Source organism: Myxine glutinosa, chromosome 1 (assembly GCF_964187855.1).
Source record: "Myxine glutinosa chromosome 1, kmMyxGlut1.1, whole genome shotgun sequence".
Taxonomy (NCBI): domain Eukaryota; kingdom Metazoa; phylum Chordata; class Myxini; order Myxiniformes; family Myxinidae; genus Myxine; species Myxine glutinosa.
In genome coordinates this window covers 325,656,014-325,683,691 of record NC_136261.1, presented here as the reverse complement: position 1 = coordinate 325,683,691, position 27,678 = coordinate 325,656,014, and the positions used below count along the sequence as shown (strand labels likewise).

Sequence of the window (27,678 nt, the reverse complement as noted above, 5' to 3'; positions counted from 1 at the left end):
CACCAGTCTTATAGAAAATTACTGAACCAACTGAGAAGCCACCAACAGCCAAAGAAGCCACCTGAAAACGGATTTTCCTTGTACAGAGAGTTTAGAGGACGAATGGAGCAAGTGCATTGAAGTTAAGGAACATAATAACGAGAAACTTTAAAAGGTTAGCGCATCTCGGATTATTGCATATCATTCTTAGATCTTTTCATCTGTTTGTCGTTAAAGGCGGCAAAAAGGGTTGGCGTCAGGAAGGGCATCCGGCCGTAAAACATTGCTTCAAAAAGGGGACCGAAAAACAACAACAACCACGGTTCCCGAAAAAGGCCAACCCCCGCTTTGCGGGGAAAAATGGCCTCTAAAGGTGTTTTTTTTTTTTTTTTTTTCTTAGATCTTTTGAGAGCCACTTCTGTGTTTGGTTGAGAATGTTATCTAATAATCTTTCCTATTCACGTGTTTGTAAGTGCTGTAAAAAAGATCAACATAGGAATTCTATTATTATATCCCTTCTAGTTATTTAAAAGGGGTTTGAATGGAAATAAAACGAATTACAGTCATACCTTAATTAACGCTGCTTTGTTATAACGCGGTCTCACTCCTGACGAAAACTTTTTTTTTAATAACATTTTTAAAAATCCATCAAACGTTAAAAAGTCCCATGCTAGAATAGGCCACATGCATCAGTCTCGTCTTTTTTCTGAGCTGCGCACTTGGCCAATGAGAACAGCCTGTGCTCATCTGCACCCAGCCAATCAGCACTTCCCTCTGCCAGTTTTGAATGCCCTCCTCATGCTCGTGCTTACAGCAGCCTGTTAACTCTTTATTAGTCCCCGACCGGTGTACACCGAGGGGACTATAGGTTTGCACTCCGTCCTTCCGTCTGTCAGTCCATCAGTCCGTCAGTCCGTCAGTCCGTCAGTCCGTCAGTCCGTCAGTCTGTCAGTCCGTCAGTCTGTCAGTCTGTCAGTCTGTCAGTCTGTCAGTCCATCACGCAAAGAACAGTTTTCCGGACTTTTTTTCTAAACTCTTAACGCTAATGATTTCAAACTTGGTACATGGTTTCCTCATGATAAGTTACAGATCAAGTTCGACCTTCATGACGTTTCGATCATTTTTGACAAAGTTATGGCACTTTGAAATTTGGTAATTTCCCCAACAGTTTTCCGGACTATAATTTGGAGTGCGGTAAGTCAAAGCTGTTAATATTCCTTGTTTTAACTCCAATTTACATTCTGTTTCCACTTTTAGTGAGAAGTAGGGATCTGTGCAACTATTCATAAACTTTATTTGGTGCAAATTGGATAATTTTTAGCCGAGTTACCTCAGACCGTGAGTTGGTAATTATATAATTCACACAGTGCAATACGTGCAGGCTGCTCCACGGAGCGACCTTGCGGGCTTATTAGTCCCCTACCAGTGTACACCGGAGGAGACTATAGGTTTGCACTCCGTCCCTCCGTCTGTCAGTCCGTCATGCAAAGAACAGTTTTCCGGACTTTTTTTCTAAACTCTTAATGCTCATGATTTCAAACTTGGTACATGGTTTCCTCATGATAGGTTACAGATCAAGTTCGAACATCACGACGTTTCGATCATTTTTGACAAAGTTATGGCACTTTGAACTTTGGTAATTTCCCAACAGTTTTCCAGACTATAATTTGGAGTGCGGTAAGTCAAAACTGTTAATATTCCTTGTTTTAACTCCAATTTACATTCTGTTTCCACTTTTAGTGAGACGTAAGGGGCTGTGCAAGCATTCATAAACTTTATTTGGTGCAAATTGGATAATTTTTAGCCGAGTTACCTCAGACCGTGAGTTGGTAATTATATAATTCACACAGTGCAATACGTGCAGGCTGCTCCACGGAGCGACCTTGCGGGCTTATTAGTCCCCTACCAGTGTACACCGGAGGAGACTATAGGTTTGCACTCCGTCCCTCCGTCTGTCAGTCCGTCATGCAAAGAACAGTTTTCCGGACTTTTTTTTCTAAACTCTTCATGCTAATGATTTCAAACTTGGTACATGGTTTCCTCATGATAGGTTACAGATCAAGTTCGAACTTCACGACGTTTCGATCATTTTTAACAAAGTTATGGCACTTTGAACTTTGGTAATTTCACCAACAGTTTTCCGGACGATAATTTGGAGTGCGTTAAGTCAAAGCTGTTAATATTCCTTGTTTTAACTCCAATCTACATTCTGTTTCCACTTTTAGTGAGGAGTAGGGATCTGTGCAACCATTCATAAACTTTATTTCGGTGCAAATTGGATAATTTTTAGCCGTTACCTCAGACCGTGAGTTGGTAATTATATAATTCACACATAGTGCAATACGTGCAGGCTACTCCACGGAGCGACCTTGCAGGCTTATTTTAACTCCAATTTACATTCTGTGTCCACTTTTAGTGAGAAGTAGGGGTCTGTGCAACCATTCATAAACTTTATTTGGTGCAAATTGGATAATTTTTAGCCGAGTTACCTCAGACCGTGCGTTGGTAATTATATAATTCACACATAGTGCAATACGTGCAGGCTGCTCCACGGAGCGACCTTGCGGGCTTATTTTAACTCCTATTTACATTCTTCTTCCCCTTTTAGTGAGAAGTAGGGGTCTTTGCAACCATTCATGAACTTTATTTGGTGCAAATCGGATAATTTTTAGCCGAGTTACCTCAGACAGTGAGTTGGTAATTATATAATTCACACATAGTGCAATACGTGCCTGCTGCTCCACGGAGCGACCTTGCGGGCTTAATAGTCCCCTACCAGTGTACACCGGAGGGGACTATAGGTTTGCACTCCGTCCCTCCGTCTGTCAGTCCGTCATGCAAAGAAGTGCATAGTGCAACACATAGTGCAACACATAGTGCAATATATCCCTGGTGTTGGGCTAGCGGCTAGGGTGCCGGCTTAGGATCCAAGGATCCTGGGTTCGAATCCCGGTCGATCGCTGAATTAACGCCAGGGGGGTTGACTCAGCCTGTCATCCTTCCGAGGTCGGCTAATTGAGTACCAGTTCACTGGTAATTCCCTGTTTGTCGTTAAAGGCGGCAAAAAGGGTTGGCGTCAGGAAGGGCATCCGGCCGTAAAACATTGCTTCAAATAGGGGACCGAAAAACAACAACAACCACGGTTCCAGCAAAAGGCCAACCCCCGCTTTGCGGGGAAAAATGGCCTCTAAAGGTGGTTTATAGTGCAATACGTGCAGGCTGTTCCACGGAGCGATCATGCAGGCTTATTAGTCCCCTACCGGTGCACAACGGAGGGGACTATAGGTTTGCACTCCGTCCCGCCGTCTCTCAGTCTGTCAGTCTGTCAGTCTGTCACGCAAAGAACAGTTTTCCGGACTTTTTTTCTAAACTCTTAAAGCTAATGATTTCAAACTTGGTACATGGTTTCCTCATGATAAGTTACAGATCAAGTTCGAACTTCACGACGTTTCGATCATTTTTAACAAAGTTATGGCACTTTGAACTTTGGTAATTTCCCAACAGTTTTCCAGACTATAATTTGGAGTGCGGTAAGTCAAAGCTGTTAATATTCCTTGTTTTAACTCCAATTTACATTCTGTTTCCACTTTTAGTGAGAAGTAAGGTGATGTGCAACCATTCATGAACTTTATTTGGTGCAAATTGGATAATTTTTAGCCGAGTTACCTCAGACCATGAGTTGGTAATTATATAATTCACACATAGTGCAATACGTGCAGGCTGCTCCACGGAGCGACCTTGCGGGCTTTTAGTCCCCTACCGGTGCACACCGGTGGGGACTATAGGTTTGCACTCCATCCCTCCGTCTGTCAGTCTGTCCATCTGTCCGTCTGTCTGTCCGTCCGTCTGTCACGCAAAGAACAGTTTTCCGGACTTTTTTTCTAAACTCTTAACGCTAATGATTTCAAACTTGGCACATGGTTTCCTTATAATAAGTTACAGATCAAGTTCGAACTTCATGACGTTTCGATCATTTTTGACAAAGTTATGGCACTTTTAACTTTGGTAATTTCCCCAACAGTTTTCCGGACGACAGACTGCCGGTAGGGGACATGTATTGCAGCGCAATGCTCAGAATGCTTGTTTCACCTTATTTGTGCATAACCTTGTGACCCCAAATTGACCCATAATGTCTGAAAAAGGATTGCACATGATAGCGTTGCTAATGTTCAGCCTGGTGTTGGCTCAGCGGTTAGGGTGCCGGCTTTGGATCCTAGGATCCTGGGTTCGAATCCAGATTGATCGCTGAATTAACACCAAGGGGGTTGACTCAGCCTGCCATCCTTCTGAGGTCGGCAAATTGAGTACCAGTTTACTGGTAATTCCCTGTGTGTCGCAAGAGGCGACCAACAGGGTTGGCGGCAGGAAGAGCATCCGGGCATAAAACATTGCTTCAAAAAGGGGACCACGGTGCCTGAAAAAGGCCAACCACTGCCCTGCAGGGAAAAATGGCCTCTAAAGGTGCTTCTATATACATAAATAACGTTCCAAAATAATTATTGACAATGTGAAGAACCTTCTGGTTGTTTTTTCTTTCCCAGTTCAACAAATATAGCATTTGGTGCATTGAGTGATGCTAGTGCCAATCAATATTGTTAATCTTCCTTAGATATTATTGGTGAAAGTAGTGGTGGTGTCCTATAAGCCCCATGAAAGAGCATGGGGTGCTCGCAATAAGGTAAAGAAGGCTTTTACAACTTGAGTTAATCCTGGGCAAGTTGCCACTCCATTGCAGGAAGTTGCCATTCCATTAATAGCACTAAGCAGTCATGGGAATTAAACCCACACCAGTGAGGGCAATGGAAAAAGGCTTTGCCACCCACTCCACCACCACAATGCTCATATACTGTATATTGTTGAAAATTATGATTGCTGGAGGTAGCAAAGGTACACACAATATTTCTGTCTATCTTTACAATAAATCAGGATTATTTTCTGGGGACCCAGTTTGAATAAGTTTCTGGGGAATAATAAGTTTCTGGGGAATAGGTTTAACCCAGATGGAATTAAAGGAAGATGGAAGAGATATATGGAAATGCTGTTGAATGCAGAGAATGAATGGGATGGCAACATAGAGAGTAACCCAGTTTTAGGACCGGCAGAGAAGATAACTGAGAAGGAAGTTGAGGAAGCGATAAAAGCAATGAAGAGTAAAAAAGCGGGAGGGCCGACGGGAGTTGTGGGAGATATGTTGAAGGCAGCGGGAAGTTGGGGTGTGAAGAGAATGACAGAGATCTGTAATCTGGTGGTGAAAGAAGGCCGCATTCCGGTGAATTGAGAACTGAGTGCCCTCTTCTCTCTATACAAGGGGAAAGGTGACACTCGTATAGAGTGATAAACTTATAAGAGCATGGAATGAATGTATTGGAAAGGGTGTTGGAGAGGAGGATAAGGAAGAAAGTGAACATCAACAAAATGCAGTTTGGATTTATGCCAGGAAGAGGAACGACAGATGCGCTTTTTATTGTAAGGCAGTTGCAGACGAAGTACTCGGAGAAGAGGAAGAAGTTGTTTCTTGGGTTTGTTGATCTGGAGAAAGCATTCAATAGGGTTCCACGCAAAGTAGTGACATGGGCATTGAGGAAGTTAGGAGTGGAGGAATGGTTGATCAGAGTAGCGATGGCAATGTACGAGAGAGAGCGCACAGCTGTAAGGACGAAGGACAGGAAAAGTGGTGAGTTTGAGGTGAAGGTGGGAGTGCATCAGGGGTCGGTACTAAGTCCACTACTATTTGTAGCTGTGATGGAGGTGCTGGCTCAGAATGTAAAGGAGGGTTTACCGTGGGAGTTGTTGTATGAAGATGATCTGGTGTGGATTGTGGAGAGTATGGATGGACTGAAGGAGAAGATTAACAAGTGGAAGGAATGTATAGAGGCAAAAGGTCTGAAGGTGAATATCGGAAAGACGAAGGTGATGGCAAATGGTAAAGCATGTGGTGAGGTGGAAAGAACTGGGGAGTGGCCATGTGCTGCGTGCAGGAAGGGTGTCGGAGTGAACTCCATTCAATGTACAATGTGCGCTGAGTGGGTTTATCAAAAATGTAGTGGTCTGAGAGAGTGATTAACCAGTGTGGCAGCTACATTCGAGTGTAAGGTGTGCACAGAGGGAGCTGCAGATGGACGAAATGTTGAGTTGGATCTTGGAGACGGCATGAAGCTGGAAGGTGTGAATTTTTTTTGCTACCGAGGAGACTTGTTGAATGGAGAAGGTGGATCAGACTCGGTAACGGTTGCTCGAGTGAGATGTGCATGGAAGAATTTTCGGGAACTGAGTGGCGTGCTGACGAGGAGGGGAGTGTCGTTGAAGCTGAAGGGAAAGGTGCATGCTGCATGTGTGAGAAGTGTTATGATTTATGGGAGTGAGACATGGGTAATGAACGTAGAGCAGCAACGAAGGCTGGAAAGGGTGGAAATGCAAATGGTTCGGTAGATGTGCGGAGTATGGTTGAGAGAGAGGAGGACAAATGATGAATTGTGAAAGATAATGGGAATAGAGCCTATGATGGATGCTGTGAAGAGAAACAGGTTGAGATGGTTTGGTCATGTGTTGAGGAAGGATGAAAGTGACTGGTTGAGAAGAATGATGGAAATGAATGTAGCAGGAAGTAGAGGACGGGGAAGACCGAGAAAGACTTGGCTAAAGATGGTCGAAGAAGAAATGTGGGCAAGGGGGTTAACAAGGGCAGACGTAGAAAATAAGGCAAAATGGAGAAGATTGTCATGGGGCCCGCAAGGCTAACCCCCGCTCCAGGAGGGAATATGGCCTTAAAATGCCTGTTGTTGTTGTTGTTGTTGTTGTTGTTGTTTGTTTACAATAAATCAGGAGCGACGGTAAGTTACAGGAGACCTATTATTTCCTCATGAACATGAAATGGCAAATAGCAAAGCTAAAGTAAAAATATTAGCACAAACTATTGCTATTTCACCATGAGAAAGAGTATCATCACCACTTTTATGGTATGTTGGCTTCCCAATTCACCATACTGCGATGGAAACGTGAGGTCAAGGAAATTGTAATCCGGGATCCTCGGATCTCAGGTCAGGCACACACCCTTGGCAGTTCCTCAATCTGATTGGCATCAAGGTAGAGTTCCACCAGGCTTCGTTCAAAGGACAACACTTCCCTGGGCACGGCCTCCAAGCTGCAGTGGGAGTAGTCAAGTACGGCTACTCCCTCATCGGCAGCACGCAGACACTGGCATGCCAGCAGGCGTGCTAGTATTGCCCGTTTGCTGCTCATCTCCACTGCTGTGGGTATGTAAGGTGAGGAAAGTACAATTAGAAAACCCTGATGAGATAGATCTCTCCAAAGAGTGAGCAATAATATCAACCCCAATAGGGTAGTATTCAAATCATCATATAAAAGCTATAGGCCCGGTTGCATAAAACTACCTTAACCTGAAGGAACGATTTCTTTTAAGGCATGATGTAATTCCTCAGCCAATGATTACATTTACAACCCTTAAGGATAAGGATTCACTTGAAGTTATGGAAATCCTTAGGAGCTGTTGCTATGCCAGGCAACCATTCAGATTAACGATAGGAAGAGACGTCTGAAAGTAAGAACATATAATGAACATGTGACGCTTGTTACATTCTATAAGCTGTGGGCATAGGGAATACGTGCTTGTGGATGAAGGAGGAATAAAATGATTATTGTGTAAAATTAATTCGATTTTCATTGAGAATTTTATTACTTCTGCCCCCAAAGATGGGCGAAGGTTATGACCTGGTTGCACAAATCATCCTTAGAGAAAGAGTTACGAATTTCCTTAACTTTTCCCTTAAGGACATCCTTTTGTTGAAGATGGTTGCATATGGTATATGAATAATCCTTAACTTTTTCCTTAAATCCTCCCTTAAAGTTAAGGGAGCATCCACCCTCTCCCGTCCTTAACCACGAACCTTTTAGTTTCCAAATGGTGACCTTCATGGAAATTGGTCACGAAGACGACGATTATCGCAGCAAACATTTTCACTCTTTCATGACATCCAGAATATTTTACTTGCCGTTTCCCACTCATATTTCACTTTTATATTTTCACAGTCACCATTCTTGGAAAGTCTCCAAACATTTACTGCACATATTACACATTCAAAATAAAATGGTGAATGAGAATCAAATTAATGTTACACCAGAATCATTATATTCCTCCTCCATCCACAAGCACGTGTTGCACATGCAACATATAACAAGTGTGTATATAGCAATAGAACAAGTGTTATTTAAAATATTTATGCCATGTTCTTGTATTTCTTGCATTTCAAGTATTTCATTCCATGTTCTTGCTTTCGGGCAAGCGTCCTATCTCTAATCTGATTGGTTGCTTGGCATAGCAATGGCTCTTAAGGATCTCCTTAATTATAAGGAAATCCTTAGTTGAGGATTTCCGAAGAGATGTTTATGCAACAGCTATGGAACAATTTTTGTGAATATATCAAGCATGTTTTTCGATTTGGTACGGTACATTATAGCCTTTGCTAGTTCGATGACTTATTTTCCCTTCACTTCACTCTTTCTCTTTTCTACAGATATTACTTCGCTTTCTGCTCCCAAGAACTTGCTGCTTGTTAACCTCCACCATTAGCGAGACCACGAAATAGTCGGCAAGCCACTACATCGCATGTTAATTGCATGGTCATTGGCAACATTGGCAAAATTTAGCTCTTTCACGAGCCTCGATACAGTATACAAAAAAAAAAAAAAACTCAAGGGTGGGCCATTATGATGTTTGTTTCTTCACTACCATTGCCAAACTATGGAACTCTTTACCTTACCATGTATTTCCAAACAATTATGACCTTCCCCTTTTCAAAAAGAAGATTTTTTTTACTTCCTCAAAAACTATTACACTATTCTCTCTTTCTTCACTTTTCTATCAATGCAGCTCTTTTATTTAAGGCCTGGCCTCGATGAAGACTACATAGTCCATGACGAGAGCCTTCAACATAAAAATTAAAAAAACTAGAACAATGCAATTGTGTCGCCAATATGCCTCCGCATAGTCCCACAACGGGTAGATGCCATCACTCTGCATATGTATGGGTAGTGGATCACGTTTGTGAAGTTTCCTGTTGAACGGATAAGGTTCGTTTTTCTATCCAAGATGGCTGCCAAACCACATGACCTATGACATTATCATTTTCAAACTACAGACTTGGCATTTAATATGGAATTTTTTTTTTGTGGGGGTGATCTTACTTTTGAAGATGACTTAGAACCAAAAGTTCATTGGAATTATGTTGAAATTATTCTAGATTTTGTTAATGTGACCTTTAAAAGAAACAAAAACCACATTTGACATTTCGAAGCAAATAAATTGATCCTTGAAAGTGATGTAAAATGATATCGAACTCAATTCACGGACAGTACTGTGTTAAACTTCTGTGCGTTTTCCAGAAGTATCTCTTTATTTTGCACATTAGCCAAAAAAAATTTCAATAAAAACAAAAGTTAAATTACGACTGGGATTACGGACAGTAAAATTACAGTTCAGTACTTCGTGTAACCTCCACGAGCATTCAGGAGAGCACGTACACGTTGAGGCATGCTGTTCACGAGATTTGCCAAGGTTTGGACAGGAATCGCTTGCCATGCAGTGACAATAGCCTGCTGCAATTCACGCACAGAGGCAGGCTGCTGGTCCAAGTTGTCGATTTGACACGTTAATTCTGCCCACAAGTTCTCGATCGGATTCATATCCGGGGACATGGCAGGCCACTCCATATGCTCTACACCACGATCAGCAAGAAAGTGTTGGATCATGCGAGCACGATGAGGCCGTGCATTGTCATCTTGGAAGACAAAGTTTCCTCGAAAGGCCGCACGAACAAATGGAAGTAATGTTTCTTCCAGAATGGCCCTGTGCTTGAACTGGTTCAGGTTTCCATTCAGAACAACCAGGTCAGTTTTGCCCCCTGCATGAAAAGCAGCCCAAACTGTCACCCCACCACCTCCAGCTTGGACTCTTGGCACTATACAATCTTCGTTGTAGGCTTCATGCACTTATCTGCGCACTCGGACGTGGCCATCTTGACGATAGACCAGAAATCTAGACTCGTCACTGAAGATCACGTGATTCCAGTGTCCTGGCTGCCATTGACGGTGCTCTCTGGCCCACTGCATTCGGCGCTGGCAGTGTTGTCTGGTCAGACGTGGCTTTCTCAGGGGACACCTGGCACGATAGCCTGCTTTAACCAGTCGTTGGTCGACTAGCCTTCTGGATACAGGCACATTTGTCAGTTGCTGCCACTCAGCCCTAAGCCGATTAGCTGTCTTGGTATGGCCATTGCAGGCTAACCGGTGCAGCTGGCGATCATCCCTCCTTGTGGTTCTGCGGGGACGTCCTGACCTCGGTATTGGAGTAGGGACACCCCTCTGAGCATTTCGTTTCAGGATCTTTGACACCTGACTTTGAGTGATGCCATACTGCCGAGCAATAGCACAGTTTCATGCCGGAATTTCGTAAAGCCACCACTAAATGACAAACAGCATTGTTGAGTTGACGGACCATCTCCAGGTGAAGCAGCAATAACTTTTGTAGATGTGCAGCAGTTGTGTTCCACTAATACAGAACGCAACAACCCTTATATACCCGATTGTGAAGCCAATCGTCAAATGTACCTGTCCGTACATTTTGTCACGCCACCTGTGATATAATCCTGTTATTGACTTCTTGCTGCGACAGACAATCAGTGACATGGTTCTTTTAACAAAGAAATCACCGAAGCGTAAAAGAAACTCATCAGATTGATATACCGAGTTCAGAAAGTAAACCCAAGTCAAGAAAAAAAAAATATTCCATATTAAATGCCAAGTCTGTATATGCAACAGTGCTGTTAGATGATATTTGTAAAATTTTGCATCGATAGGGTGAGCGGTTTCAGAAATACAATTACTTAATATTTTCCTTCAATCCAAAATGGCTGCCAAACCATGTGACCTATGATGTCATAAATTTAATATTTCAATACATATGGGTCATAGATCATGTGCATGCAATTTCAGATTTTTAGGATAAGGAATTCGATTAAAACATTTTTGGCTGGTATACCACTTCACCTATGATATCATTATCATGCTTTTGTTCCCCATTGGGAGTGCTTGACAATGTGCCAAGTTTCAAATTTTTCAATTCAGCGGTTTCCGAGAAATAATTATTTAATTATTTGCTTTTAATCCAAGATGGCTGCCATACCACGTGACATATGACGTCACAATTATCATCAAAACATTCTGCATGGGTGTCACTCCTACCCTGAAAGTTTCGTCTCAATCTGACATATGGTTGCTGAGAAAAACGAGGTTTAGCCCATACGGACGGACGGTCGTATGGACGGACGGAAGTACGGACGGACAACCCGAAAACATAATGCCTAAGGCGACTTTGTCGGCGGAGGCATAATAAATGCATTAAAGGCTTTGGACAAAAAATATTCAGAGGTTTACCACCACTGATGCACAATCTATTATACCACCTTATTTAACACGTTAAATTAGTTATTCGTGCCTGTTGTTTGTGTATTTTAAGATATCCCTAAAAACAGTAAGTTTCCTGTTTAGAATGAGTTTCACTTTTGTTTGACTGCCAGTCAGGAAGACAGACTGAAGCAATTGTTTTACGACGGTGCGTATGCGTGCTTAGAACGAGACGCCATATAATTTGATAAACCCAGAGCTAAAGTGGACCGGTGTAAGGCCTAAAGGTTCATAAATGGGTGCGTTCTACCCAAAGCTTCGACCATCATTGCCAATGAGTGGACTTTGCATGATCACCTCGTGGGAACGTAGCAGGCAGGCTTGGTGACTTATTCGCCCCCGTTGGACTTAGTCCGAAATGGGGGCTTATGGATTGGGTCTCGTCTCGTCCGTCCATGAATGCGTCCGCAACCATATCTAGGACATGTATGGACCAATTTTGTTCATACGTGGCAGAAAGGCAACATATTATGGTATACATAAGAGCATCATTTTGCTTTGTGATGCGATCAAAGGTGGCCGACTGGCAGCCATTTTAGTTGTAAGAAAAACTTGATGTTGAACACGTCCTCAATCATTTCTCGGACATGCATTTACCGATCTTGTTCAAACTTGGAACACAGATAATGAATGATGGCTTACATATGCACTTCATATTTTTTCAAGATCAGATCTAAAATGGCCGACAGGTGGCCATTTTGTTCCTTATAAACATTTCCCCAACCATTTCTCATTATACATGGACCGATTTTGTTCAAACTTGGCAGAAAGACAAGACATGAGAGTATACATATGTAGACGATTTTGTTTTGTAATCCGACCAAAGATGGCTGACTGGCGGCCTTTAAATCTCTACAGTAAAATTACTAAAATCACGGGGGCTATGACATTTCATGCCTTTTTCTCTTTGTTTAGTGGGTGTCTGCTATTGCAAATACGATGCCGTAATTACCAGAATTCAGGCAGATTCCCAGAGGGAGATGCGGATTCTGGTTTGGTTACTTCTTAACACTGATGGGAAGGTTATATTTGTGGCTTGTCAATGCACCAGGGTAAGTTTAAAATTATGATATTTATTATTAAGCATGTTTGAGAGGAGTCAGGGGTGGGGATGGGCGGGGTGGGTTGGAGTGGATGCTCTATGGGCTCTGAGGGTCATTATAAATATATTGTTTTGTTTGGTTTCGGGGCCACAAGATAAATTATACTAGATTTTGCATATATTGCTAAAAAGAGAAGCGTCTGTCTCTGTCTGTGTGTGTGTGTGTGTGTGTGAGAGTGAGAGTGAGAGAGTGAGAGAGTGAGAGAGTGAGAGAGTGAGAGAGTGAGAGAGTGAGAGACAGAGAGACAGAGAGACAGAGAGACAGAGAGACAGAGAGTGTGAGAGTGTGAGAGTGTGAGAGTGTGAGAGTGTGACAGAGAGACAGAGAGACAGAGAGACAGAGAGTGTGAGAGTGTGAGAGTGTGAGAGTGTGAGAGTGTGACAGAGAGAGAGAGAGACAGAGAGACAGAGAGAGAGAGAGAGAGAGAGAGGAGAGAGAGAGAGAGAGAGAGAGAGAGAGAGAGAGAGCAAAAATTATATCCACGGCTTCTACTCGATAATTGTAATAACAGGAAAAGATACGAACTCGAATCCTCTCATCTACGGATATTTCCCTTCTACCTATATTTCCGCAAGTCCAATTTGCATTCAGGAACAGAACAATAAATTATGGTTAACCATTTTGAAATTGCCACTATGTCGTCTAAATCCTGAAAATTATGGGGAGGGGCGGGGTGGGTTGGAGTGGACGCTCTATGGCCGTGGTTCTTAACCTGGGTTCGACCGAACCCCAGGGGTTCAGTGAGCCAGTCTCAGGGGTTCGGCGGAGGTCCTCTGAAACGCATTGCAATTTGTTTTTTTTGTTGTTTTTAGTTTTATATCAATTTTGAATCCATGTGTAATTACGCTTATTATTAATATTATTATTATTTTGCTATGTATGTTATGAACAAATGGAAATGTTATTTGTAATTGTATTCCCATCCCATTCATGGTTTCTCTGGTCTGTGTTTAAGATAAGTTGTTTCACACTGACTGTAGTAAGTTGGATCAATGAGCAATTTGCTAATTATTCTGTTGATGGTGCTTACTTGCTTACTTACTTACTTACTGGATTTTGGACTTTGCAGGTGTTCGGAAATTCCAGTGAATAGCCTCGATTAGCTTGCCGTGTGCCGTACGTCATGAGAGGAGTCAGGGGTGGGGTTGGGCGGGGTGGGTTGGAGTGGATGCTCCATGGGTTCTGAGGGTCAATATAAATATATTGTTTTGTTTGGTTTCGAGGCCGCAAGATAAATTATACTAGATTTTGCATCTATTGCTAAAAGGAGAAGCGTCTGTCCGTGTGTGTGTGTGTGTGTGTGTGTGTGTGTGTGTGTGTGTGTGTGTGTGTGTGTGAGAGGGAGAGAGAGAGAGAGAGAGAGAGAGATAGAGAGATAGAGAGAGATAGAGAGAGATAGAGAGAGATAGAGAAAGATAGAGAGAGATAGAGAGAGATAGATAGGTAGATAGATAGATAGATAGATAGATAGATAGAGAGAGAGAGGGAGAGAGAGAGAGAGAGAGAGAGAGAGAGAGAGAGAGAGAGAGAGAGAGAAAAAAAAATGTCTGTGCAGGATGCAGCGTGTCTGTGCAGGACGCAGTGCGTGACGATGATGTGTGGTGCATCGGCCTTCACCAGCACTCCAAAACGGGAGTTGCATCCCAGCATGGCTGGAGCTCCGTCCAAGCAAACTGCAGACACCATGTTCCACGAGAGGCCGTTGCTTCTGAAGAAGTCGTCCACAAGCTTCTTCACGTCAGCTGCCTTCGTCGTTGTTGTGGTTGTGGTGTTGTGGCCAAAAGAGAGAAAGAAAAAGAGAGAGAGAAAAGGAGAAGCGTCTGATTAGCTTGCCTCACACCTTATTTTGGAGTTACTGATTCATTGAAAAGTAAGTTGGAAATGTTTGTGGATATGCAGGGCGGGTTCAGAGTTATATTAAAGTCAAAAGTGGATGGTGATTATAAAATATGATTGAATTACTCAGAAAATTAGGTGGAGGTGATATAACTCCTTTGGTCGCAATTCAAAACTAACAATTTGCAGTTTTCTATGTAATATTATAATGGGATTTGAGGTGACATAGAGTTGAGTAGATAATAAATCCCATCATCGTAACTATAAGTTATGTTTTCTTCGTTAAAATTTCTCAGTTTTCAGAGGGTTACTGATTATATTTAAGCATGTTCCTTTTTTAAATTTTGTCAGATAATTATTTGCCCCAACTCAATTAAGATCAGTTTGTTACTTTTTTTTTCTTTTTTTTGCAGTATGTCGAGCAAAAAAAGGAAGTGGTCGGAGGATTACGTGCGGTACGGGTTCACGTGTTTGACGGAACGGGACGGAAGTCAGCGTCCTCAATGCATGCTTTGCAATGTCAAGTTGAGCAACTCCAGCCTAGCACCAGCAAAACTATGGGAACACTTCAAAAAACTGCACGGCGAGGGGCAGTACAAAGCCGCAACGCTGGATGAATTCAAATTGAAGAGAGTCCGATTCGACGCAAGTGCTACCTTGCCCACTCTCGGCTTCGTTATAATTGACAAACCGATCGTCACCGCGTCGTATGAAGTTGCGTACCTGATCGCAAAGCAGGGCAAACCGCACACCATTGGCGAGACACTCATCAAACCGGCCGCGTTGAAGATGGCCGACATCATGCTGGGAAAAGCTGCTGAAAACAAGTTGTCTCTTGTTCCACTCTCAAAGGACACCATGAGATGCAGAATCGACGACATGAGCGACGACATCCTCGCCCAGGTAGTTGCAGATTTAGTCGCGAGCCCGACAAAATTCAGCCTTCAACTCAACGAGACCAACGACGTTTCGAATTTGAGCCAGCTCATCTTATTTGTGCGTTATGTCAAAGGAGACGAGATCAAGAAAGACTTTCTGTTCTGCAAGCCTCTCACAACAACGACGAAGGCAGCTGACGTGAAGAAGCTTGTGGACTACTTCTTCAGAAGCAACGGCCTCTCGTGGAACATGGTGTCTGCAGTTTGCTCGGACGGAGCTCCAGCCATGCTGGGATGCAACTCCGGTTTTGGAGCGCTGGTGAAGGCCGATGCACCACACATCATCGTCACGCACTGCGTCCTGCACAGACAGGCGCTGGCATCAAAAACCCTGCCTCCAAAACTGGCCAATGTTCTGAAAATCGTCGTTGAAACTGTGAATTACGTGCGAAGCCGTGCTCTGAATCATCGCATCTTCAAAGAGCTGTGCAATGAAATCGGCTCTGAATTCGAAGTCCTTCTCCACCACTCTAACCTTCGATGGTTATCACGATGGAAGGTAGTGAGCCGTGTTTTTGCCTTGCATGTAGAATTAGCCCTGTTTTTGCGAGAACACCAGCATTGCCATGCAACACACTGCCAAGAGTCAGAGTTCATCCTCGCCTTGGCGTACTTGGCTGACATCTTCGACGCACTCAATCATCTCAATTGCCAGATGCAGGGCAGTGGAGTGAATGTCATCGAATCTGAAGAAAAGCTGAGCGCTTTCCGAAAGAAGTTACCGTTGTGGAGGCGGCGAACAGAGAACGACAACTTCGCGAACTTTTCGCTGCTGGACGAGTGCGTGAGCGGGATCGAAGATGAGTCTGAAGTTGGAGGCACTACTGTACCGGGTGAGCTGAAGCAAGCGATTGCCACACACTTGGATGAGCTGAGAATGTCATTCGACGGCTACTTCCCCGACCAAGAGCAATACCCAACATGGGTGCGGCAGCCGTTTACTTTCGACGTTGCAACGGCAGATGTCAACGACCAATACCTCGACGACCTCATCAAACTTCAGCAAAGCCAGTCTCAACAACAACTCTTCGGCACAATAACGCTGTCAACGTTTTGGTGCCGGTAAATGGAAGGGTGTCATCACATCGCTAAAATTGCCCTTGAGATCCTCACGCCGTTCGTTACAACGTATCTCTGCGATCATGCGTTTTTGAAATTGGTGGACATTAAAACAAAGAAAAGGAGCAGGCTTGCATGCGAAAATGATTTGAGGGTGGCCCTTGCCAAAACAAAACCAAGCATTTCCCAGATCGCCTCCCGAAAAGAAGAACAGAAAACGCATTAAGATGCAATTCTTCTTATTTTTTTGGTCAAATTTGAGGGGTTCTGCGAGTGTTCGGTGGGTTTCGTTAGGGTTTGGCGCCTTTAAAAAGGTTAAGAACCACTGCTCTATGGGCTCTGAGGGTCATTATAAATATATAGTTTTGTTTGGTTTCGGGCCGCAAGATAAATTATACTAGATTTTGCATCGATTGCTAAAGGGAGAAGTGTGTGTGTGTGTGTGTGTGTGTGTGTGTGTGTGTGTGTGTGTGTGTGTGTGTGTGTGTGTGTGTGTGTGTGTGTGTGTGTGTGTGTGTGTGTGTGTGTGTGTGTGTGTGTGTGTGTGTGTGTGTGTGTGTGTGTGTGTGTGTGTGTGTGTGTGTTATATATCCACGGCTTTTGCTGGATAATTGTATTAACAGTAAAAGCTACAAACTCGAATCCTCTCATCTACGGATATTTCTCGTATATCCTTTTTTTCCGGCGGTACAATTTGCATTCAGGAACAGAACAATAAATTATGGTTAACCATTTTGAAGTTGCCACTATGTCGTCTAAATCCTGAAAATTATGTTAAATAAAAGACTATTTCAGTTATAGATTTCATGCTAGCAACAGCAGGTTAAAAGTGCCCGGCGAGGAAAACCGAGCCACAGAAAACGCATACACAGCACATGCACAAAAGGCTCGTTAGCATTCATACATCATTTTGAAAGTCACGTATTGCTTAACCTCACTTTGTGCAACATGCGCAGGACACCATCCTCAACCAGCATATCTTGAGACAGAATGTGACCAAGAACAGCACATTGTTTTCACTCGATAAAATCTCAAAGACATTCAAGGAAGGGCCCCTGAATACCAATATGAGACAACTTGGAAAGTCAAGCTGGGTACTGGATAGTACTGATAGCTCGAGATAAATCCAGAGAGATAGCCACGATCTCTCATTTAAGATATACTAGAATATAAGACACGTTGCATCGCTGACAGAAATGCCAATCTTTGGTGCGATGGCTAATCTAAGGGGGAAGAAAAAAAAAGGATTCCTGGGAGATCCTGCTTTCCGTGCAGGGATAACCAATGTCACGTGTTGGCATTTGCAGTTGTGACACGCGTGTCCATGTACCCATAAAAAAATTAAATATTTTTTTTTGGATCACAAACACTCCCGGGGGTTACCTAAATCCACCGTAGTTAGATTTATTGAAATCCGTTAATCCGTTCTCAAGTTATAACATGACAAACAAACAAACAGATGAAAAATCACTCATAGAGCGACACTTGGCAAAACAGAACAAAGTAGAATGGCACTCAGTAGAGCATCCTTTTGACCTCAAAAATAATTAGTGGTTGAATTCAGTGACCTGATATGCAAATCATCTTCAAATTTTAAGTTAATCGGATGAAAATTGACAATTTTAGAAATTTGGCCTATGTTGACCTAAAAATAGTTGGTGGTTGGTTTCACTAAGCTGATATGCAAATCCTATTCAGTTTTCAAATCAATCAGATGAAAATTGAGGATTTTAGAAATTTGAAATTGTTGACCTTTGGCCGATGTTGACCTTTTGGCCAATGCTGATCTCAACAATAGTTGATGGTTGAATTCAGTTAGCTGATATGAAAATCCTATTCAAATTTCAATTCAATCGGATGAAAATTGAGGATTTTAGAAATTTGAAAAAAAAGTGGTTGACCTTTGGCCTATGTTGACCTTTTGACCTCAAAAATAGACAGGATTTTGTCAGACCATGAACTCTATATACCATTTGGTGAAGTTTCCTGAAGATTGGTTTAAAATTGTGACTTGTAGGCAAGTATAAGTGAGCGGGGACGGACACACACACACACACACACACACACACACACACACACACACACACACACACACACACACACACACACACACATGCTCACTCACTCCCTCACAAACACACACACACACACACACGAGTGATCAACATACATGTCAAGAATTTTATTTTTTTTGCCAAGTAACAAACAGACAGACAGACACGGCTCCTTTTATAATATGGATTTCATCTCTCCCTTATTGGCTCAATAAGCAATATTTCCATGGCAGAACAGCTGGGCAGAAGCTACATTACATGGCCAAAAGTATGTGGACACCGGAACATCACACATCTCATTCCAAAATAATGGACATTAATAAGGAGTTGGTTTCCCCCCCCCCCCCCCCCCCCCCCCCTTTGCTGCTATAACAGCCTCCACTCTTCTCTTCTGGGAAGGCTTTCCACTAGATGTTGGAACATTGCTGCGGGGATTTGCTTCCATTCAGCCACAAGAGCATTCGTGACGTCGGGCACTGATGTTGGGCGATTAGGCCTGGCTCGCAGTCGGCGTTCCAATTCATCCCAAAGGTGTTCGATGGGGTTGAGGTCAGGGCTTTGTGCAGGCCAGACAAGTTCTTCCACACCGATCTTGACAAACCATTTCTGTATGGACCTCGCTTTGTGCACGGGGGCATTGTCATGTTGAAACAGGAAAGGGCCTTCCCCAAACTGTTGCCACAAAGTTGGAAGCACACAATCGTCTAGAATGTCATTGTATGTTGTAGCATTAAGATTTCCCTTCACTGCAGCTAAGGGGCCTAGCCCAAACCATGAAAAAGAGCCCCAGAACGTTATTCCTCCTCCACCAAACTTCACAGTTGGCACTATGCATTCGGGCCGGTAGTGTTCTCCTGGCATCCGCCAAACCCAGATTCGTCCGTCAGACTGCTAGATGGTGAAGCGTGATTCATCACTCCAGAGAACACGTTTCCACTGCTCCAGAGTCCAATTGCAGCGAGCTTTGCACCACTCCAGCCGACGCTTGGCATTGCGCATGGTGATCTTAGGCTTATGTGCTGCTGCTCGGCCATGGAAACTCATTTCATGAAGCTCCCGACAAACAGTTGTTGTGCTGACATTGCTACCAGCAGCAGTTTGAACTCAGTTGTGGGTGTTGCAACCGAGGACAGACGATTTTTACGCGTTATGTGCTTCAGCACTCAGCGGATTCTGTTCTGTGAGCTTGTGTGGCCTACCACTTCGTGGCTGAGCTGTTGTTGCTCCTAGACGTTTCCACTTCACAATAACAGCACTTGCAGTTGACCGGGGAAGCTCCAGCAGGGCAGAAAATTGACGAACTGACTTGTTGGAAAGGTGCCATCCTATGACGGTGCCACGTTGAAAGTCACTGAGCTCTTCAGTACGGCCCATTCTACTGCCAATGTTTGTCTATGGAGATTGCATGGGTGTGTGCTTGATTATATATACCTGTCAGCAAGTGGTGTGGCTGAAATAGCAGAATCCACTAATTAGAAGGGGTGTCCACATACTTTTGGCCATGTAGTGTATAATCTCGGATCAGATAAGTATAGAAGCTATGATCAGAGATTAATGAGTTGTAAAATAAACAATGCCTAAGGTCTGCAGCAATTATAGATTTTATCACTTCACTTATGATGTGGAGAAGGCTGACTGCTTTGTGCTTGAGTGGATCAAAGTTGGAAACCATCTTGTGAATGGGGTTGACATTTGTAACTTTCCAAGATGAAGGCAGTAGAATTTGCAGAAGATGTTGAAAGAATGACTATTAACATCCCAAAATAAGAGCAAAGGTCACATGATACAGAGAGCAGTTTTTAGAGGGGAGGAGTGGGTAAGAGAATGGAGGGGTTCGGGATCTTGGCCTTTCCAATTAAGACTTTGGTAAGATAGTCAGCTTTTTCCAGATAAGAGCAGTGCCAACATGACTCCATCCTTTCGGAATGAAGGTACAGAACGGAAATGTAAAGTAAAGACAAACTTTAGGAGCTGCGCCACAAGCTGCTTTGGTAGATAGTACAGTGAGAGGCTGAAGAGGGTTTCTAAACCACATTGAGGGTCAGGGAAGGGTGAGCAGAGGGTAAAAGGCAATGTACTGGCAGTAGGGCAGTGGGGCACAGTTGGACTTAACAATTAAGGGAATTCATGAAGAGGAAAAGAGGAGGAAGAGAGAAAGAGAGAGAGGTGGGAAGGAAACATAGAGAAAAAAAAAAAAAAACACCTTTAGAGGCCATTTTTCCCCGCAAAGCGGGGGGGTTGGCCTTTTTCGGGAACCATGGTTGTTGTTGTTTTTGGTCCCCTTTTTGAAGCAATGTTTTACGGCCGGATGCCCTTCCTGACGCCAACCCTTTTTGCCGCCTTTAACGACAAACAGGGAATTACCAGTGAGCTGGTACTCAATTAGCCGACCTCGGAAGGATGACAGGCTGAGTCAACCCCCCTGGCGTTAATTCAGCGATTGACCGGGATTCGAACCCAGGATCCAAGGATCCTAAGCCGGCACCCTAGCCGCTAGCCCAACACCAGGGTTCGAATATGGGCTCTGAGGGGGGGGGGGGGGGGGGGGGGGGGGGAAGGAAAACATAGAGAGAAGCAGAGAAATACCTGCAAATAAGAGCGTTGGGATGGGAAGGTCAATGGGGTAGAATATATTGCAGATAGGGATGGCATGACATGGTAGTATGCCAATCACTTGAAGCCATGGACGGGAGAGTGTAATTGAACCATATTTGGAAGGCAGATCTACAAACAGGGAAAAAAGTGGTGGGTGCCTGGATTTTGGGAGTCTAAGCACAAGGTGTTACTGGAAGAACCTGTGCACTGTGAAAGAGCTGGAGAGGGTTAGAGGATTGAGAGCAGAAGAAGCTAGACGAGGAGAGGCAGTAAAAACTACAGCGACACTTGGTAGAGCACATACATCCACCAGACTGAACAGTTTACGTTTTGGATCCCATTGATAGGTCAGATATGGATTCGGATCTGAACAAAAATCTAATCGGCTTGGTCTTGTCACTTACCCAACTCATCTACCAAGTTTTGTCATAACTCATCCACAACTTTTTGACATATCGTGCTATATATCACTTTTTGCCATCTCTGTCAATGGTGAAGAATCACTTGAAAAAGTTATCGGATCCAGATCCGGATTTGGATCTTTCCCAAAATCTAATCATTTAAACCGTGTCACAAACCCAACCCCTTCACCAAATTTCGTCTCAATCCATCCACAACTTTTTGACATATCATGTTCAGAAACAAACCAAACAGATGGGTGAAACATAACCTCTTCCCACCCTCGGTGACGGAGGTAACAACAGAGGCACACCATCAAAGAGGTTGCTGTTATTGAACAGTGCAGGGAAGACTGATCGTTGATCAGTTATTTCATATATTGATTTTGTGTGTAAAATGTATTCATGTTGACATAAAAAATTTACTTTAGAGACTTTGCTTCGTAATTCTGCTTCCTGTATAAAAGTACAGCATGCTTTGTCTTCCTGTATCTTCATGTTTCAGTATCATATCATTCCTGGAATGAAAGACAATTATTAATCTATCCATTTATAGGATTCTCACTAAGGTGTATACAAACTGATCGGTGTATACAGACTGATCAGTGTATACAGACTGATCGGTGTATACAGACTGATCGGTGTATACAGACTGATCGGTGTATACAGACTGATCGGTGTATACAAACTGATCGGTGTATACAGACTGATCGGTGTATACAGACTGATCGGTGCATAGACTGATCGGTGTATACAAACTGATCGGTGTATACAGACTGATCGGTGTATACAAACTGATCGGTGTATACAAACTGATCGGTGTATACAGACTGATCGGTGTATACAAACTGATCGGTGTATACAGACTGATCGGTGTATACAAACTGATCGGTGTATACAGACTGATCGGTGTATACAGACTGATCGGTGTATACAGACTGATCGGTGTATACAAACTGATCGGTGTATACAAACTGATCGGTGTATACAGACTGATCGGTGTATACAGACTGATCGGTGCATACAGACTGATCGGTGTATAGAAACTGATCGGTGTATACAAACTGATCGGTGTATACAAACTGATCGGTGTATACAGACTGATCGGTGTATACAAACTGATCGGTGTATACAGACTGATCGGTGTATACAAACTGATCGGTGTATACAGACTGATCGGTGTATACAGACTGATCGGTGTATACAGACTGATCGGTGTGTACAGACTGATCGGTGTATACAGACTGATCGGTGTATACAGACTGATCGGTTGTTTCGATGATGGACGATAGTCATAGGAGCAGATCCTATCTCGAAACAATTTCACATCATACCACCAGAGCATTAACCATTGTTTCTTAGCCGTGGATGAATGTTACATTTACAATCTTAATAATCTAGTAAAGTCAGCAATGACAAACTCGTAACCTCTAAAAGAGCACAAACTTGTTTTCCAATAGTGCGACTGTTGTATGTTCTGTGATGATAAAACCCAGACCAGTGGGGTGGTGGCGGGAAGGAGGTGGGGGAGAGGTGCAGCGAGAGCGGGCTAAGACATCTTCCCTCCAGGGCTTCAAAATGTCTATTCACCACTTCTTCGGGTCATTCACCATCCATACTCATGATATTTTCTACCCTCATTAACCCTCTCCAAGCTCACATCTTCCTCTCCGGGTTACATGTGTTTTCTCTCCACTTCCTCTACACACATCTCACGTTTTTGTTCTGTTGCTGTTTCATTTCTGGAATTCTCATCATCTTCTTTCAGTCTCATTCTTGCAGTACTCGTATATGAGTTTGTATTCAGCTTATTTATTGTGTGTGTCCTACTCATCTTCCTCTTGCTCCCATTCTTCCCCTCACCCAATCTTCCAGCAAAAGTCTCTCTCTTATGTTTGTCTACCCTGCCTACTATTTACATTTACCCCTAGAACTGTTTTGTGCACCTCAGACAATGCTATGCATACCAGACACTTCCTGTTGTTCAGGACGCATGCAGCAATAGTTGTTTTGGCACTTGCTTCCTGGTACTTAATGCATTGTTCACCACCATCTCTTATCCTCCCCCATCCAAAACCTTGATCTTTTCTACCCCCGCTAATTTCGGTCCCCATGTGTTTTATACCTCTCCCCCCCCCCCCCCTCCCCTTCCCACGCCTCCTGCCCCCAAGCCCTCTCCCTCCCACACTTCTCCCTGCTCTCAAATGTTGTGGTTGTGTGCTTCCCCTTCTCTCCCCATCTTGGCTTACGCTCCCTCTTTTTGTATATTTTGTTTGTCTGGTTGATTTGTTTGTGAAATAAATGTTAGCTCTTTCACGAGCCTCGATTCAGTATACAAAAAAAAAAATATTAAAAAAAATGTAGCGTTTAACCAGTCTCCTTTGGGGAGGAGCTCCTGCTCCTCCCTGTAATGGGGACCTACTCCTATTGAAGAGTGGTCCAATTGTATGACCCTGAATTCTGGGCCGTGGTCGGAGGTGCATGTGTATGCTCATAAGACAGTCTTGTTGGACTGTGTACTTTGGCCGTCGGGTTAAGGCGTGTGTCCCAAGCTTTTTAATGTTTTGATTTATTTTTTTTGTATAAAAAAGGCCTCCCTCATAAGGTGGGGGCCAACAAGTATGAAAACGGGGCATCCGGTTTGCCAGCATTAGTTGGTGGACATTAAAGATCTCATGGTGTTTTTTTGTGAAGAGTATGTGGGCTATCGCCGGCACCCTGGCAAATTTCTAAATTGCTGCTCTAACCTACAGGGGGCACTGCATCAGCAGCTTAACTCTGCCCCCAGCAAATGATGCTACCCACAGCCATGTACTGACTACGAAAGAAGAAAAAGAATGCTCTGTTGATTTAATCCATTGTTGTACCTGTCTGCCTCCGCAGGTCAACACTATAGCCTTCACCAGCTAGACTAGTCCTTCATTATAAATGGAAAAGGATATGTCATAAACTGAATTGTAAAGGGAAGTTGGGGAAAAGGGGAGAAGTAGGGGAAGAAAGGGAGCGCAGTTGGAGGGCATAGGAGTGGTACAGGATACAGGGGTAAAGGATAGGGGTAAAGTGGGAGAATGGATTACAAGGGATACAGGGGGGTGGATCAAAAACAATCTGTCATACTTGGGTGGTTGTCGTTAAAGGCGGCAAAAAGGGTTGGCGTCAGGAAGGGCATCCGGCCGTAAAACATTGCTTCAGAAAGGGGACCAAAAAACAACAACAACCACGGTTCCCGAAAAAGGCCAACCCCCGCTTTGCGGGGAAAAATGGCCTCTAAAGGTGGTTATTTTTTTATATACTTGGGTGGGTTCATCACGTGTAGATAACCTCTATGACTGGCTCGTAAAATGTGCATCATGTAACTAAAACGTGCAGTGCTTCTACAGCTCCACTCAAATTAACTTACTTCCAATTCATTCTACTGGGAAAATACAAAGATAGAATGGAAAAAAAAAAAGAATGAAAATGTAAGAGAGAGGGCGTGATCCCGATAACTAATTTCAGCGCATTGCATTGGCACCGAGGAGTTGCATTCGGAACAAAAAGTACAGGAGTAGGCCAAGGGCAAGCCTTTTGGAGTTCTGAAAGATGTTTAAAAACATAATTTCATTGCAAACAATAAAAAGTGCAAAGCAATGTACTTGTGCACCTATAGGAATTGGGACTTGCCTCCAAAAGCTCGTGAGGATCTATTTAAATGATTACTGGACACCAACAGGAATCTGTGTGCCGCAATACATCATAAAACTACATGAAATGTGAAGCGAGCATAAAAATATACAGACTTTGGTGGTCACTGGAGTTTGACGTCCATGTTAACAGAGACACCAACATGCCAAGGAGACATTCGATGCATGTTTATCAAAAGGGAGTTTGAATGAGGCATGATTTCCTGGAAGACTCCTTATGAAAGATGATGTATCAAAAGCAATTATCTACAACAAGCAATGCATCGACGTCAGAAGCAATGCATCCCATGCAGTTCAGGAGTGACTTGAATGACATTGAAAAGAGATTATCTCCATGTCCAATAGATGGGCATGATCAATTGGTTCACGACTTCGCAATTTGTTCATTATTATCATTGATAAGCAAGGATGGGACCAGCAGTTCCCACCGACAAGGATTTCCCCCCATTGGATTGCGATTATTATCCCTTCTCATAGTAAACCATCACAAAAATGTTTGGTCATCATTGACTTTCTTTTTGTCGTGAATGTTACAGCACAAAACATATTCAAACTTAAAACTCATGATTCAAATAAAACTGGGATCATGCAGATCAGTTTCTACTCCCAGTGAGATCAGTGGTGCTTCCATTGTATGAGAAAACTAAAGTCTTGGGTATGGAAAACTTCCATAAAACATAGGACACCTTAACACGTGCAGTCTTGAAAAAAAAAAAGGACAAGGGAAGGGTGTTTTATACTCTTGCGTATTGCATTTCAGAGCACGATCTAAATTTACTCCAAACCGCCATTTTGTCTGAGAGAGCAAGCGTTAAATTTGATGGGTCGAGATGACGTAAAATGCCGTAATATCTTGTCCAAATACTGTTAAACTAAAGGTTTTTAGAAGTGGCGAGAAGGTGATTTTGTTCTGCAGTGTTCATGTATATATTTCAGTTATAAAAAATATATATAACCACCTTTAGAGGCCATTTTTCCCCGCAAAGCGGGGGTTGGCCTTTTTCGGGAACCGTGGTTGTTGTTGTTTTTCGGTCCCCTTTTTGAAGCAATGTTTTACGGCCGGATGCCCTTCCTGACGCCAACCCTTTTTGCCGCCTTTAACGACAAGCAGAGAATTACCAGTGAACTGGTACTCAATTAGCCGACCTCGGAAGGATGACAGGCTGAGTCAACCCCCCTGGCGTTAATTCAGCGATCGACCGGGATTCGAACCCAGGATCCTAGGATCCTAAGCCGGCACCCTAGCCGCTAGCCCAACACCAGGGTATATATTCCAGTTGAAATAAAATAAAGATTTTGAAGGTTGCAGAAGGAAAAAACTTTTTTCGGAAGCTTACCACTGCTAATGCAGCCTCTTATACACCACCTTATTTAACACGTTGTATTAGTTGTGCGTGCCTATTCTTTGTGTCCTTTATGATGTCACTAAAAGAGTACGTTTCCTGTTTGGAATGATTTTCAATTTTCTTTGACTGCCAGACAGGCAGACAGACTTAAAAATATTACCTCACTCCTCCGTGCGCATGCGCGCTCGGGCTGAGGTTCTGTGCAAGTGGCCAAATTCAGAGCCAAAGTAGACTAAACTGCAAGTCCATGTTCCAATCCATGCTCCGATTGATGTTCTACAGTGTCAAAATAAACCATTAAATTGAAATTATAATATTAAAGAAATTCTTCTATCATAAACTGATGTCTGTAAACAGACAGACAGACAGACAGACAGACAAGTTGAAACAATTGCTTAACCCCGCTTTTTGCTTCGTGCACATGAGGTAATAAGGAAAGAAGGTGTACATGCAAATTGCAAGATACTCAGAGGTATGTTACTCAAGCTTCATTTAAACATGCAAACCAACTGTAAGATCCTGTCTTTATGGTAACCTGTTTTAAGACTAAGCCTTGTATTACATATTGTGAAGTGCTTTCAACTGTCAGATTAATCATGGATAACCTTCCAATAATTATCTGACAAAAAGGATACAGATCAATTGCAAATGTGCCAGGCATCTGCCACTTTGTAGATTTGTTTTGGATACAAGATCGAGGCTCGTGAAATAGCTAACATTAATCACACAGAAAGTCAAACCGACACATAAAACACAAAAATAAGGGGAGCGTTAGACAAGATAGGGAGAGAGGGGAAAGGACACAAACACAACATTTGAGAGCAGGGACATCGGGAGAAATGTGGGAGGGGGGGTTGGGGGGAGGTGGGAGAGGTATAAAACATATGAACACTGCAAGGACTTCGAGGAAAGAAGTTGGAATTCGGTAGAAGACAGAAAGACCACCAACCTGCCTGCGGTGAGTGAGTGAAAGGCCCTCGGAGTTAGCTTCATCGCAGGAGATTCCAATGATTCTGAAAGCATTGGTTTCAACAGCGTGAAGCCGAGCTAGGTGTGAGGCAGGAGCACCGGCCCAGAGGGGGGAACAGTATTTCATTGAGCTGCGGATGAAAGCCTTGTATGTGGTGAGCAGATCAGGTGTGCCAAGGAAGGACTTCGCACGACGGAGGATGCGCAGTCGGCGACTGGCTTTGGAGGCCAGCTTGCAAA

The 27,678-nt window shown here is 43.3% G+C and overlaps 1 protein-coding gene across 1 annotated transcript in view; it reads right to left on the bottom strand.

Annotated features, from left to right (window-relative positions):
• Window positions 1–27,678, bottom strand: part of LOC137415274 (uncharacterized) — a 342,617-nt gene that overhangs the window by 236,295 nt on the left and 78,644 nt on the right. The window contains exon 3 of the mRNA XM_078779443.1: window positions 7,030–7,226. Coding sequence (XP_078635569.1) covers window positions 7,030–7,226 — 197 coding nt within the window. The remainder of the gene's footprint in view (window positions 1–7,029; window positions 7,227–27,678) is intronic.